The 15,927-nt window shown below is 39.5% G+C and overlaps 1 protein-coding gene across 1 annotated transcript; it reads right to left on the bottom strand.

The window, feature by feature from the left end:
* Positions 1–9,863: 9,863 nt before the first annotated feature.
* LOC311281603 (uncharacterized protein) lies at positions 9,864–12,373 on the bottom strand. The gene is made up of 6 exons (XM_084394652.1): positions 11,998–12,373; positions 11,809–11,931; positions 11,628–11,746; positions 11,365–11,512; positions 11,163–11,281; positions 9,864–11,093 (listed from the first exon to the last, which is right to left on the bottom strand). Exon 6 carries the CDS (start codon positions 10,610–10,612, stop codon positions 9,974–9,976), a length of 639 nt encoding a protein of 212 aa, XP_084250778.1. The 5' UTR covers positions 10,613–11,093; positions 11,163–11,281; positions 11,365–11,512; positions 11,628–11,746; positions 11,809–11,931; positions 11,998–12,373; the 3' UTR covers positions 9,864–9,973.
* Between the last annotated feature and the right edge of the window lie 3,554 nt (positions 12,374–15,927).

Genomic DNA, 15,927 nt, shown 5'->3' with positions numbered 1-15,927 from the left:
TTTACACGAACACGCCGTTTTTATCCAAGAAAACGATTATTTCTAAAAACTCCAGCCAAAGTGGAGATTTCTGAAAACGCCTGTTATGTGTTGCCGTGTCAACTGGGAGAAACGGGGTTTTAGGTTCTCAAACGTCACATTATGCGCCAGAAAACGCTTATGTCATGTGAGCGCCCTATGTTTAGAGTTTGTTTGGCTACTATTTGATCATGGATGCTGTTAAGGTGGTACTCATTTTTACTTTTGTGCAAACGTTTTTGGCCTGTTTGCATTTGCTTCGCTGCCTGTCCACACAAACGAATCTCGCGCCATGTCTGTTGTTTTGAAAGGAACTGGAAGTCGCTCGTGCTATTCGTTGTTGTCGATTTTGAGGATTCTGATTGGCTTGCATGGCTTTATCCTTCTCCCTACACTGGCGCCCATAGGTTTGGCATAATTATGATGTTGCTCGATGGCGTATTTATGCGGGTTGATGTAAACGTCAACGACAACTTTTTTGAAAACGATGTTGTGTGCACGATGTTATTTTTGAAAACGGAGGGGGGAGAAATATTCATTTCTCTAAATACCCGGCTATGTGTAAATGTGGCCTCAGTCAAGTGATGCCAAAATTCGGAACATTTGGTGTCTTTGTTGAAAGGACTCAATAAGTTACAAGAAGGTACAATAATCACTTTAGTTATTATAATGCAGGATTCAGAAGTGTCACAGTACAGACAACAATACAAATGTTATTGTATGATAAAAAATAACAAACAAATTTTAGTCATGTGTCTGGGACACGTGAATATACATACAGAGTCAAACAGAGAGAGAGCTTTTAAAAATGATTCATTAATGTACTTTATCCATTACACTTTTGTTTAAAAGTATACATTTTTGTGTCCATTGTCTATTTAAAAATCTAAAAAGATAAATAAAACTGTCTGCACACTTGAATCCTTTCAGCAAATTTAATAGCCAAGCTTTCGGTCAGACGACCATCCTCAGGGCATACAGACAATCAATGTAGCAATCAACTTAACTGGGTTCAAACACATCAAGACAATCAACGGTGATTACCACACCTGTGGAAGCCAGGTAGGAGAGTTGTAGTCCAATGGTGGGAGTTGTAGTTTTTCTTTAACCTACCCAACATATTGAGTTATCTACATAATTTACACATTTACTCCCCATAGTGAAAATCCCCAATACAAGAAACAAACAAAAGTACAGATATACAAAAATACAAGCACATATATACATACATACATGCTATACAAGTACATGAAGACTGCAAGAACATCAGTAAAAACCTTCATAAACTGCAGTATTCAAGACTTATAAAAACAGTACAGCTGTGACTATAACATGACACTCATGTCGAAATCCACATTTAAACCTTTGGGATATAAGGCATCCAAAGTATGAATCCAGTACAGTTCCCTTTGGCATAGCACTTTATCAATGTTGCCACCTCTAGATAATTTAATCTGCTCAATTCCCTGAAAACGGAGAGAAGAGACTGAGTGAGCACACTCTGTAAAGTGACAGGCCACAGGGTAGTTAGGGTCAGCACGTCTGATAGAGCTTTTATGCTCGCTTATCCTCTGTTTTAAACTACGTGTGGTCTTTCCCACATACACCATGTCACAAGGACATCTTAAAATGTAAATAACATTCTTAGTTTTACATGTAATAATGCCCTTCACATTGTAGCTCTTACCGGATCTGGGATGTTTAAAGTTACAGGTCTTGTGTGTATTATTACATTGGGCACAATTGCCACAGGGATAGTTACCATCCCTAAGAGGTGCTAAGAGTGTTTGGGTAGGAGCTGATCTTATGCATGCTTTCACTACCCTGTTGCGGAGGTTAGGGCCCCGTCTGGACACAAACAAAGGTGGATCCTTAAATTTATCCTGAAGAGAAGAATCATCAGATATTAGGTGCCAGTATTTCATAATGGTGTTTTTAATAATAAAGGATCTTGGAGTAAAAGTAGTTATGCAAGAGACAGAAAACTTTTTATCCTTTTTAACACTCTTTTTCAAAAGGTGTGGCCGTGGTGTAGAGAGGGCGATATTATATGCCTCTTCAATACTTTTAATGGGATACCCCCTGGCTAGAAATCTTTGCTTCATATCTATAGCATTCTCCTTGAACTCTTCAATTGAATGGCAAATCCGTCTAAGTCTATAGAATTGACTCTTAGGCAGGCCGTTTTTTAGGGCACTGGGATGCGAGCTGCTTGCCAAAAGGAACGAATTGCGATCCGTCTCTTTACGATAGAGGGTTGTGGTCAATCTACCATCTTCTAGTTTGATCCACATGTCTAAGAAATGCACACATTTAGAGTCAAATTCTACAGTGAATTTTAGATCTGGGCTCATCCTATTGAGGTGAGTGGTGAATTCATTCAGCTCATCTTGGGACCCTTTAAAAACACACAAGACATCATCTAGATATCTAAAATATCTGATGATATTACTGTGAAAGGGATTTCTGTCCTCGTTAAAAATAAACTGTTGTTCAAAGAATCCAACATACAAGTTCGCATAACTGGGGGCAAAGGTACTCCCCATACTTGTGCCTTTAACTTGGAGGTAATATTCTCCCTGGTGGAAGGCAAAAAAATGTAATCTGAGAATTGATGATGCCAGATCACAGATGAAAGTGTTAGGAGGATTAACGTCCTCAGGGCGATTCTGCAAGTAATATTCTAGTGCTGTAATACCTCGTTCATGAGAAATGTTGGTATAAAGACTTTCTACATCAAATGTAGCTAAAATGGTATCAGGAGGGAGATCCCGGAGTTCAGAGATTTTATTAATAACATCCGTAGAGTCTTGTACATAAGCAGGCAGATTTTTCACAAAAGGTTTGATGAAATAATCCACAAAGTTTGATAATGGCTCTAGTAGTGACTCGTTACTAGCAACTATGGGTCTGCCCTTAGGTTTAATAAGGCTTTTGTGTATTTTAGGAAGCATATAAAATGCCGGGATGACCGGATGTTGTCTATTGAGATAACAGAATTCTTCTTTGGTTATCCAATTTTGTTCTAGGGCTTGAGTAATCAGCTCACTAATTATTTTTTGAAAATCAGCCGTGGGGTTACACTTAAGCTTCCTATAGAATGTTTCATCATTCAGTTGACGATATGCCTCAGTTACATAGTCAGTTGTATTAAGGATAAAAAAATCTAAATCTAAAAATAAATCTGCAGTCAAAAATAATATAAGAATCACATTACTTGAATACTATAGATTATTGTTTCCATTTAAAAAAAAAATTAATCTGCTATTTTGCATGTGGAAAGTGCTAAACTAAAAGACTGACGTCACCTCCACTCGCTATGCTGGTGCAGTCATCTCACAGTGACCCTTGGGATGGCCGTATCTCTCTCCCACACTTTTCTAATGGTCCCTGCACCCAGTTATTCAAAAGTAACCTGATCTGATTTCATTTATTGTATTGGTTCAAATCTTGAAAATGGGTTGTTCAAAAGAAAAAAGGGGGTTCTGGAATCAGATAAGATCTCAAAATCCAATCTTGGTTTTGATCTGGATCAAATTGCTAGTTTGTGTTGTTAATTTTTTATTTTTTTTGTGTAAGATTAGGATAGCTTTTAAAAATTAGAATTATCCTGATCTCAGGGTGGATTTCAGGAATAAAAATAATAAAACTTTAAAACTAGTCAAACATTTGTATCATGTATACATATTTTTTCATGCCATTACATTTTTATATGAAACAAAAAACTTGTTTTTGTGATATTTTGCTCATATGTTATGCTATGCCCACTATAGTTGACAGTTGTTTAACAAATAAAATGACATAAAATAACATGTATAGGCAAAAACAATGTTTTTTTTTTTTTTTTAGGTTTCAGGATTTTTTTTAACCAATCTTTGTATAAAGATGATTCTCAACTATGTTATGAAAGATATAATGGAATGAATTTATATGCCATTTTACTTTATTCAATATGTGGATAAAATGGCCATAAATATGTAGTTCCATTCAATACAACGTATCTATCTAATTTGCATATTAATGTGTACTTAGGGCAACATGTAATAAAAAAAGAAGTAACAACTACGACACTTGGGGGAAGGCCCTTGAAGGCAACAAGGCTAAGATAGGCTTAAGCCTTTTCTGTGAAACCGGGGGCTGGTGTCCTTGTTGATAGGACACAATAAGTTACAATAAGGTACAATAATCCCTTTATTTATTATAATGCAGTTTATAAAAACAGAATTCAGAGGCAGCACAGTACATACATTAACCACATTTAAGTTGTATGTGGGACACAGTAATATACATACACAGACAAACAGAGAGAGAGTTTTTAAAAATGACTAATTATACATTTTTAATGTATTTTATCCATTAAACTCCAGTCAATGAGAATATAAGAATCACATGACTTAAATAGTATAGATTATTGTGTCCATTGTCTATTTAAAAACATTATTTTGCATGTGGAAAGTGCTAAAGTGCTAAACTTCTCAGTAGTTCAAAGACTAGTGACGTCATCTTCACTCGCTATGGTGCAGTCATCTTCCACAGTGACTCTTGGGATGACCGTGTCTCTCTCCCACACTTTCCTAATGGTCTCTGGAGTCAAGGAAGCCAGAGGCTCAATCACAGATACTTCAGTATGTTGTACTGCAGTCCCAAGATGCTCAGGGGAGTTAGAACTCGAGCCAGTATCTAAAGCCCACCTATAGGCTTTGCTAGCTGGGGTGGTCGGGGACACAACATTTTCGAAGAGTGGTCCACCTGACCCCTCATTTTGGGTCCAGGAGGGTGAAGAAGGGGAGAAAAGGTTACCCACACCAAGCAAGTGTGCATGATGGAGGGCGTTGTCATTGCTATGATGGAGGTTGATGGGTGAAGGGGGATGAAGGTCAAACTCAATAAGTGAGAGAATGCACTCGTGTTCTTGCCATTCCACACCACTAGTCCACAGAGGAGAAGCATGGTGGTCATAACTGCTGTTAAACAGGACACCTCCACCAATAACTCCCACATTTTCATGCACTGTCATGATTGAGGTCGCTGGAGTTACATGGTTTCGGATCACCGACTGGCTGACAGACTGGCTGACATTTGCACACGACTGCCTGTGACCTTTCCAGTTATTTGGCAACAGTTCAGCCCAGTTCTTATCCGGGCTCCACCAATACCCCATTTGTAACCTGTCCAACAGCCTGTTCCTGTGTTTCCCCTTCCCTCCTCTCTTAGCTGTCTGCTTACTTCCTTGTGGTCTCCAGAACACCCTAGATCCCAGTAGTAGAAGAGAGAAACTCCAGGCCAGCTCAAACAGTCTGTTGAGAGTTGCCCGAACCACCAGCCCCACCCAAATCTGCGCCAGTCACCAAGTAACCCATAAAGCCAGAGGAAACTATAGATTTGCAGAGCGCAGGAGAACATCCCAAGGAGGGCGCACAGCAACAGTACACGCCTGACACTGTTTTCTAAACTTTTCGGAGCACTCCACCTTGGTAGAGCGGACCTGTGGGAGATGCAGAGATGCTTTAGACACTGGAAAAAGATTCCTAAACAAAGCAGTAATCCCCAGCAAATAGTAAATGTCTGTAACATTAATGGCAGTGCTGGCAACAAGGTTTTGGATAGAAGGTCAGCCAACAGGATGGAGATACAGTGCAGTGCTGCCAGTCCCCCAGTAACTGAAAGCCGTTGAGGAGATGTTTCTTCCCTCAGAGCAAAAAGTGCCAAGGTGGCTTGGGCCCAGAGCAGTAAGGGAATTGGTAAGTTATACAAAGCAGTGAGGGCAGGGCGAGGCATAATGTTTCTGGTACCGTACGGGTCAATTATGAGCTGTACAAATTGAAGCAGACCTGTTAGCAGAAGCAGGATGTTAGCAAGAGTGAATGTCTTGCAAAAGGGGTGGAGCATATTAGTCCCACCGATCACTCCAAAAGTTGCAGCAACCGCTACCAACAGGAACAGTGCAGCTGAGCCAAACACATGGACCTCCCAAGCAAAGGTTAGTGTCCGGTTTAAATCCTCCCACTGTAGCCGGGTCACATTGCCACCGGTGGAGACCACACATGGGCCTAGTATGCATGTACCTATGACACTAGATAAATCACTCTCTGTTAATGGTCCAAACAAACGTCCAAACCATTCTGGCTTTTCGTAATCTATAATGAAAATGGAGAACATTTTAGTTAGAACACTCAACAAGTTGTTTTACTCTAATAAAAGCGTGTAAAAGTTGTCTACAGTTTTAGTGAAAATGGCAATATTTATGATTACCTTTGTTTTTTGAGTTTGTGGCTTTGTTTTTTGCCTGCAAAACAGATGTAGTTGTGGATGATGACCCCACAGGTAAAACAGAGGTAGTCCCTTCATGACTCTTCATACCTAAAATTCATACAAATAATCACTGTTTCTTTCCTTGATTTGCTTACATTCTTGCTCAGTTTTTTATTTTTATTAATCAGTACTGACATTGCAGTGTTTTTTTTTTTTTTTTTTAAACAGAAGAAACAGAAGAAAATACTCACCAGTGACAGTCTTTAATGGAGGTGTGGCTGCAGGCAGATGGCTGGTGACATAACGTTCCTCTCCCACCATGAGATTCTCAAAGGACCCTTGGATGGAGCCAGACTGCGTCACAAGCGTGCCATTGTGTCCTGATGTTTCAGGCTTTGTGATGGAACTTAAAATCTCTCTAAATGCAATATACTTTGTATCTTGAGAAGTCTTCCAGTTTTCTTTGTTGTTCACCTCCACATTTTTCTTAAATGTCTCTAAATACATATTGACTGGAGAGTTTTCAGTAGTGTTTTTCTCTGTAATTGGTTTGATGGTTGTCAACAAAGGGTGGTCTTTGTCTATTCTGTCATTATTAATGTGGGTGTGTGTAGTCAACTGAACCACCACTGTGGACGTGGCTTCATCAGGGGCACTGCTATTGTTTGCTAAAATGACATCATCTTCACCATCATTATCATCATCATCAATATACTGGGTTAGTTTTAGTGGAATTGGAGGGGAATGTGGAGCACCTACTTCCACCTCAAAATCTTACTCTGTATTACAAGTAACAAAATTATCTTTTCATTTTTATTTCAGGTTTATTTATTACATAGTTAGTCAGGGTCAAGCAGGTTGTTTCCGCTCTTTTTCTCTCACTGCCAGAAGACGGTCTCCAGCGGATTTGTGGAAAGTTTTGATAAGATTTTGTGAATTTTTGACACTATGCAAGTACATTTCTTCATCATACATTTTTTCCGGTTTCTGAGTTGGGTGTGTACGTCATCAAATCTAACTTTATATTACCTTAAAGGGGCTATAGTTTTCAGTGGCCTCTAGTAGTGATGTTTCAGATTGCAACCAATAAGTTTACAAGCGAGTGCTCGTGTGCGTGCTCGAACTCATGAGCGAGCACTCTGGGTACCGGCCAGACTGAGACGCAACACACCGGAGGAAGCATCACACAACATGCTGGAAACTCAGGTAAACTCCCACTGCAACGTTACAATAATAGGCTACTTTTATCAGCTTGACGTTGAACTAATGCTCCATGCTCGTACCGTGATAAGTATGGAACCCTAGCAACCGTGCCGAATTTTGCCACTGCAAGCACCACTTCACATTTTCTTCAGGAAATGTACATTCTAGGTTTGTAAATAAGGTTTCTCCATGATTCAAATGCCCTGCCGATGTTGATCCGTGTTTTCACCCGAAGTTCATCCGATTCACGTCTGGCCTTATGAGCTTCAGCAGAAAACATTTTTTTGTTTGTTTTCTATCAATATGTGGAGTTTGTGTTGGAGTCTGTGTTGTGCTGGGAGCAGGTCGTTTCTTAGTGTTATCAGACATGTCATAAGCTGCATAAGTCATAAGTCCATGTCATAAGTTGCAGTGTCGTCGCTGTTGAGTGCAAAGTCAGTAGACGAGGCGAGAGGCTCAGGACTGCGCAGGTAACGTCACTGGATTTCGCGGTAAATTCGACCCGGCACCTTCACATAAAAATAAGAATACTTGCATTCCGAGGTAATACCAAAACCCGCAAAGTGGATCATTTTAATGTGAGATTACAACCCCTTCACACACAGGCAATAAAAAAAAAGGATTCATTTTAGTAGAAAAACTACATATAGCACCTTTAATCACGGTCTTGTTGGCTAAAACATAGCACTGTTTTGAAACATATCAGCAACTCCTAGCAACTGTTAGCTAGGCTTAAAATATTTTTTACACAGCGGGGTTAGTTGTAGCACAGTTTTACAACTAAGCCGCCAAGTGTACAACAATAATGAATGAAAACGGAGCCACACAACTTTTCAGGTTTGAGTGTTTATTTATATATTTATTTTGCCACATTTAACTTTGTTGGACTTTCACAAACAATGTTGGAATTTAAATGTCAAAGTATGATTTTTTTTCACATTTGTTAACTATGTTTAACACATTGATCACTAGTTTATTTATTAAAAAGCCTGTTTTTCATGCAATAAACCCTTTAAAATGTGAGAAAACCCTTTAAAAAAAACCTCGTTTTTATTATTAGGCTACTGTTATTATTAATAATAATTTTGCATGCAGCTGCCACACACAAATATAATTCAATAGAAATTATAATATTTGATGATTTTATTTATTTATTGCAAAACTGTGCAGCCCTTTCATATATCTCTATACATGATATTGATCCATAATAGAAGGATAATTGGATGAGGGATGGATGTATGGATATCTATCTATACAGATGTACAAACAATATCAAATTATACAGATAAAATAGTACTGAATTATGTGTTACACACAAGTGTTACAATTAACCCCGCATATGGGGTAAGTTGTAACATTTGCACTTCTGTTACTTTCAGTGCAACTGTACGAAAATGGTAGGTCCTAGAAAAAAAACTTTAAGTGTTCATTTGTAGCAGAGATGAGTATGCTGCTTGAGTAAAAAAAATAAATAATAATAATAATAATAAAAAAAAAAAAAATAAAAAAAAAAAAAAAACGAACTAAATTTTTTAATTGAGCCAAAACCAAAATGTGTTGTGCCCCGCACTCCCCTACATTACTCACTAAGATGTCCATTTCCTTATCGATGGTTTTCCTGTCATATGTTAATAGACATTTAAAATAAGCGTCTTTAAAATATGGTTTCTGTAAATCCAATTTAGGGACGTACGTGTGCTTACTGGAGCTCCCCTGTTAGTTATACAGCAAAATCACAACTATATATATATATATATCTATATCTATATCTATATCTATATCTATATCTATATCTATATCTATATCTATATCTATATCTATATCTATATCTATACACACACACACACACACACACACACACACACATCTAACATCTAACATCTTTACACCTTCAACAGTTCACTCTACAGTAGTTCAACACACGATTAACACCTTGAACCGTGTTTACTCACATATTAAAACACCCGCTGATCTCCGCGATGTTTGATAATGACGTATCCTCTCCCATGGCCTCCTGGGATAGAAAAGTATCAATCTATGAGCTCTTCAGAATCTGGGCAGAAGCAGTAAGCCATCCAGGAACTTCTCGCCTACTCTTTTACTGAGTACTGAGGTTTTGGACATACTACTTTCACATACTGTTTTCTCCTACTATATAGTAGGAATATTTGGACGCACTATTAGTATACGCAAGTCTGAATCTACTTAATGCTTCAATATTTGTAATATTTCAGTAATTGAGCTGCTGTTGCACAAGTAGAGGCTTTATACTACATTTAAGACTTGGAACATTAGGTGTTAATGTCTATCATGCTGGGTTGAAAGCATTTGTAAATTAGCAATAAAAATAAAACTTGTAAACCAGTTTAAGGAAGGGAACAAAAACACAATTAGTGTCATGAAATTTTATTAAGCTTTTAACCCTGAAAAGGGAAAAAAATTAAAGTCAGAGTCTCTTCCAGTATCAATTGCCACTTTGGAATAACTTCAATTACCCATCTCATTCATTGTTTGCGAGACCAGTAGATCGATTTTGACCGAGCAGGAGAAAAGACTGGATCCTGAGGATGCTGGGGCACAAAAGATTGAGGGCCATAAAACTTTGGGAAGAGTGGAGGATGGCCATGGGGATGATGGGGAGGATGGCCATGGGGATGATGGGGAGGATGGCCATGGGGATGATGGCCATGGGGATGATGGGGATGATGGCCATGGGGATGATGGGGAGGATGGCCATGGGGATGATGGGGAGGATGGCCATGGGGATGATGGGGAGGATGGCCATGGGGATGATGGGGAGGATGGCCATGGGGATGATGGCCATGGGGATGATGGGGAGGATGGCCATGGGGATGATGGGGAGGATGGCCATGGGGATGATGGGGAGGATGGCCATGGGGATGATGGGGAGGATGGCCATGGGGATGATGGGGAGGATGGCCATGGGGATGATGGCCATGGGGATGATGGGGAAGATGGCCATGGGGATGATGGGGAAGATGGGGAGGATGGCCATGGGGATGATGGCCATGGGGATGATGGGGAGGATGGCCATGGGGATGATGGCAATGGGGGCCATGGGGATGATGGGGGCCATGGGGATGATGGGGAGGATGGCCATGGGGATGATGGGGGCCATGGGGAATCAGATACCTGAACGGTTGACGCTGAGGTGCTGCGAACGGATCAAACTGGGCAACAGTGGTTGTGGAAGGTGGTGTAGTTGTTGCTTCAAATGGTCTCTCAAAGTGGTACATATGGGGATGATGAAACATCGGGTACCTGGGCTTTTGAAGTTGTGGTGCTGCAGGGGAACCTCTAGAATTAAAGTAATATGGATAAAACTTTGACATGGGATCCATTTGATGGAACATTTGTTGGTTAGGGTCTTGAAGAGTAGTCGTCATTGTAGGTGGCACAGGTCTTACACCAGGGCGACCATGAAAATATGGAGGATACCCCCAGGGTCTTCCAATTGGGAAAGGGTAAAACATTTGTTGACTGTCAGCTGGGTCCTGGACCAGATCAGTGGTTGTTGGGGCCAGCATTGGTTGTGTCACAGGACAAGAAAGAGTCACTTCCCGGTCACCGTACATCAAAGGTAGCTGCATATCAGTATCCTGAGAAAGACATGAACCATCAACTAGCATACATCGTTGAATCAGACAAGGGTACTCGGTAATTCGTACCTTCATTTCCCAACAGCTTCCTGTAAATGGCGCAGTGACAACCAGTGAACCATCAACAGTCTCCAATGTGAATGAACATTTAGAATATGCTAGAAGCAGAGGCTGCCATGATCCATCAACTAAGAGGAAAGAGAAAAATAAATAAAACAAAGCTCACTCACCTTTTAGATTAAACTCAAGAGTTAAGAGTTAAGTGACTTGCCTTGAACTTTAACATTATCTGCTCTGACAGCAAGTGAGATAATCATGCCAGAAGGGAGGCAGGACACTTTAGGGAGGGGAGGACTCACAGGGCAAGACATTTGCACTGGAGACCCCATCATAAAGAGTGGCAGAACATAACGTCCACCCTGTTAGAAGATTTGGGGATGAAAGATAAAATAAAAACAATTCACGCATGGCCCACTTTTCACTTATTTGGAGCAGAGCTACAGTGCACTTTTCATCTTTAGCATGCAGACTAACCTGTTTTCTGACATTACAGGCCTGGTATGGAGCATCAAGAGAAACATCTCTGCGTGCCCGCTTCAGTGAGAAACCACAGCTGGCCGGCATCTCAGACAAAGGCACTGGTGACTCAACTCCTAATAAAGAAATGTTAGAATGATTTATAAAAAAATAAAATAAAAACTCCAAAACAACTTACCTCGGTCAACCAGAATGTGTGGCATCCTTATTGGTCCTGGAATGCGCAAGGTCATTGAATCACTTCCACAGTGCACAAAGGGACCCAGACGTCGCAGCTTAGCTTCAGCAAGCTGGAACCGCTCTTAAAAATAATTCAAGTTAAGTTGTATTTAAAAGTAGGTCCATTTTAAATTAGATCTCAAATTACCTTCTTCATTTGACTGGTATTCATCAGACTGTTCTGCTGACCTCAGCCCAGATATTTCCATTTCTTTATCAGATACCACACCTTGAGCACCAAATAAAAGTTTGCCAAAATGGACGGTGTTTTCAGAGGCTGCTCTGTAAGCAGTCCCAGTTTCAGAAAAGGACTCAGGACTAGCCCTTAAAGACGTCAACATGGTCACAGACATCATGAGAAGTAAGAAGCCCTTTGTCCAAGGCATGGTGAGTTTGTTGTACTACTCAACAGAGCACCCCCTCAACAAACAAACAAAAAAAAAACAGTTACTGAAAGACTCTTGACTATAAACATTGACAAGCTTATTGAGACATACTATGCTATTTGTACTCACTTTTGAATCACTCGCTAATACAGGTTGACCAGTCAAATCTATTCCTCAATCAGCTTGTTGTTTTCACCTGTGCCTCATTAAGCTGACAGTTAACACAAGGGCTGAATTTGGAATAGCATACTAGCAAATACTGCAGAGTAGTGTGTGTGTATGTTATTGACAATTCAGGCCCCGTTTACACGATGGGAAAACACAGATATTTCCCTGCGTTTTGGCCTGTCATTTACACGAACACGCCGTTTTTATCCAAGAAAACGATTATTTCTAAAAACTCCAGCCAAAGTGGAGATTTCTGAAAACGCCTGTTATGTGTTGCCGTGTCAACTGGGAGAAACGGGGTTTTAGGTTCTCAAACGTCACATTATGCGCCAGAAAACGCTTATGTCATGTGAGCGCCCTATGTTTAGAGTTTGTTTGGCTACTATTTGATCATGGATGCTGTTAAGGTGGTACTCATTTTTACTTTTGTGCAAACGTTTTTGGCCTGTTTGCATTTGCTTCGCTGCCTGTCCACACAAACGAATCTCGCGCCATGTCTGTTGTTTTGAAAGGAACTGGAAGTCGCTCGTGCTATTCGTTGTTGTCGATTTTGAGGATTCTGATTGGCTTGCATGGCTTTATCCTTCTCCCTACACTGGCGCCCATAGGTTTGGCATAATTATGATGTTGCTCGATGGCGTATTTATGCGGGTTGATGTAAACGTCAACGACAACTTTTTTGAAAACGATGTTGTGTGCACGATGTTATTTTTGAAAACGGAGGGGGGAGAAATATTCATTTCTCTAAATACCCGGCTATGTGTAAATGTGGCCTCAGTCAAGTGATGCCAAAATTCGGAACATTTGGTGTCTTTGTTGAAAGGACTCAATAAGTTACAAGAAGGTACAATAATCACTTTAGTTATTATAATGCAGGATTCAGAAGTGTCACAGTACAGACAACAATACAAATGTTATTGTATGATAAAAAATAACAAACAAATTTTAGTCATGTGTCTGGGACACGTGAATATACATACAGAGTCAAACAGAGAGAGAGCTTTTAAAAATGATTCATTAATGTACTTTATCCATTACACTTTTGTTTAAAAGTATGCATTTTTGTGTCCATTGTCTATTTAAAAATCTAAAAAGATAAATAAAACTGTCTGCACACTTGAATCCTTTCAGCAAATTTAATAGCCAAGCTTTCGGTCAGACGACCATCCTCAGGGCATACAGACAATCAATGTAGCAATCAACTTAACTGGGTTCAAACACATCAAGACAATCAACGGTGATTACCACACCTGTGGAAGCCAGGTAGGAGAGTTGTAGTCCAATGGTGGGAGTTGTAGTTTTTCTTTAACCTACCCAACATATTGAGTTATCTACATAATTTACACATTTACTCCCCATAGTGAAAATCCCCAATACAAGAAACAAACAAAAGTACAGATATACAAAAATACAAGCACATATATACATACATACATACATGCTATACAAGTACATGAAGACTGCAAGAACATCAGTAAAAACCTTCATAAACTGCAGTATTCAAGACTTATAAAAACAGTACAGCTGTGACTATAACATGACACTCATGTCGAAATCCACATTTAAACCTTTGGGATATAAGGCATCCAAAGTATGAATCCAGTACAGTTCCCTTTGGCATAGCACTTTATCAATGTTGCCACCTCTAGATAATTTAATCTGCTCAATTCCCTGAAAACGGAGAGAAGAGACTGAGTGAGCACACTCTGTAAAGTGACAGGCCACAGGGTAGTTAGGGTCAGCACGTCTGATAGAGCTTTTATGCTCGCTTATCCTCTGTTTTAAACTACGTGTGGTCTTTCCCACATACACCATGTCACAAGGACATCTTAAAATGTAAATAACATTCTTAGTTTTACATGTAATAATGCCCTTCACATTGTAGCTCTTACCGGATCTGGGATGTTTAAAGTTACAGGTCTTGTGTGTATTATTACATTGGGCACAATTGCCACAGGGATAGTTACCATCCCTAAGAGGTGCTAAGAGTGTTTGGGTAGGAGCTGATCTTATGCATGCTTTCACTACCCTGTTGCGGAGGTTAGGGCCCCGTCTGGACACAAACAAAGGTGGATCCTTAAATTTATCCTGAAGAGAAGAATCATCAGATATTAGGTGCCAGTATTTCATAATGGTGTTTTTAATAATAAAGGATCTTGGAGTAAAAGTAGTTATGCAAGAGACAGAAAACTTTTTATCCTTTTTAACACTCTTTTTCAAAAGGTGTGGCCGTGGTGTAGAGAGGGCGATATTATATGCCTCTTCAATACTTTTAATGGGATACCCCCTGGCTAGAAATCTTTGCTTCATATCTATAGCATTCTCCTTGAACTCTTCAATTGAATGGCAAATCCGTCTAAGTCTATAGAATTGACTCTTAGGCAGGCCGTTTTTTAGGGCACTGGGATGCGAGCTGCTTGCCAAAAGGAACGAATTGCGATCCGTCTCTTTACGATAGAGGGTTGTGGTCAATCTACCATCTTCTAGTTTGATCCACATGTCTAAGAAATGCACACATTTAGAGTCAAATTCTACAGTGAATTTTAGATCTGGGCTCATCCTATTGAGGTGAGTGGTGAATTCATTCAGCTCATCTTGGGACCCTTTAAAAACACACAAGACATCATCTAGATATCTAAAATATCTGATGATATTACTGTGAAAGGGATTTCTGTCCTCGTTAAAAATAAACTGTTGTTCAAAGAATCCAACATACAAGTTCGCATAACTGGGGGCAAAGGTACTCCCCATACTTGTGCCTTTAACTTGGAGGTAATATTCTCCCTGGTGGAAGGCAAAAAAATGTAATCTGAGAATTGATGATGCCAGATCACAGATGAAAGTGTTAGGAGGATTAACGTCCTCAGGGCGATTCTGCAAGTAATATTCTAGTGCTGTAATACCTCGTTCATGAGAAATGTTGGTATAAAGACTTTCTACATCAAATGTAGCTAAAATGGTATCAGGAGGGAGATCCCGGAGTTCAGAGATTTTATTAATAACATCCGTAGAGTCTTGTACATAAGCAGGCAGATTTTTCACAAAAGGTTTGATGAAATAATCCACAAAGTTTGATAATGGCTCTAGTAGTGACTCGTTACTAGCAACTATGGGTCTGCCCTTAGGTTTAATAAGGCTTTTGTGTATTTTAGGAAGCATATAAAATGCCGGGATGACCGGATGTTGTCTATTGAGATAACAGAATTCTTCTTTGGTTATCCAATTTTGTTCTAGGGCTTGAGTAATCAGCTCACTAATTATTTTTTGAAAATCAGCCGTGGGGTTACACTTAAGCTTCCTATAGAATGTTTCATCATTCAGTTGACGATATGCCTCAGTTACATAGTCAGTTGTATTAAGGATAAAAAAATCTAAATCTAAAAATAAATCTGCAGTCAAAAATAATATAAGAATCACATTACTTGAATACTATAGATTATTGTTTCCATTTAAAAAAAAAATTAATCTGCTATTTTGCATGTGGAAAGTGCTAAACTAAAAGACTGACGTCACCTCCACTCGCT

The sequence above is a fragment of the Rutilus rutilus genome, assembly GCF_951802725.1.
Source record: "Rutilus rutilus genome assembly, chromosome: 22".
NCBI lineage: Eukaryota > Metazoa > Chordata > Actinopteri > Cypriniformes > Leuciscidae > Rutilus > Rutilus rutilus.
Note: the sequence above shows the minus strand (reverse complement) of the source record. Positions and strands in the feature narration are given on the sequence as shown.

What these genes read in the sequence shown, in the direction of transcription:
- LOC311281603 (XM_084394652.1), bottom strand. Translation starts at nt 10,612, where the DNA reads ATGGCCCCCATCATCCCCATGGCCATCCTCCCCATCATCCCCATGGCC.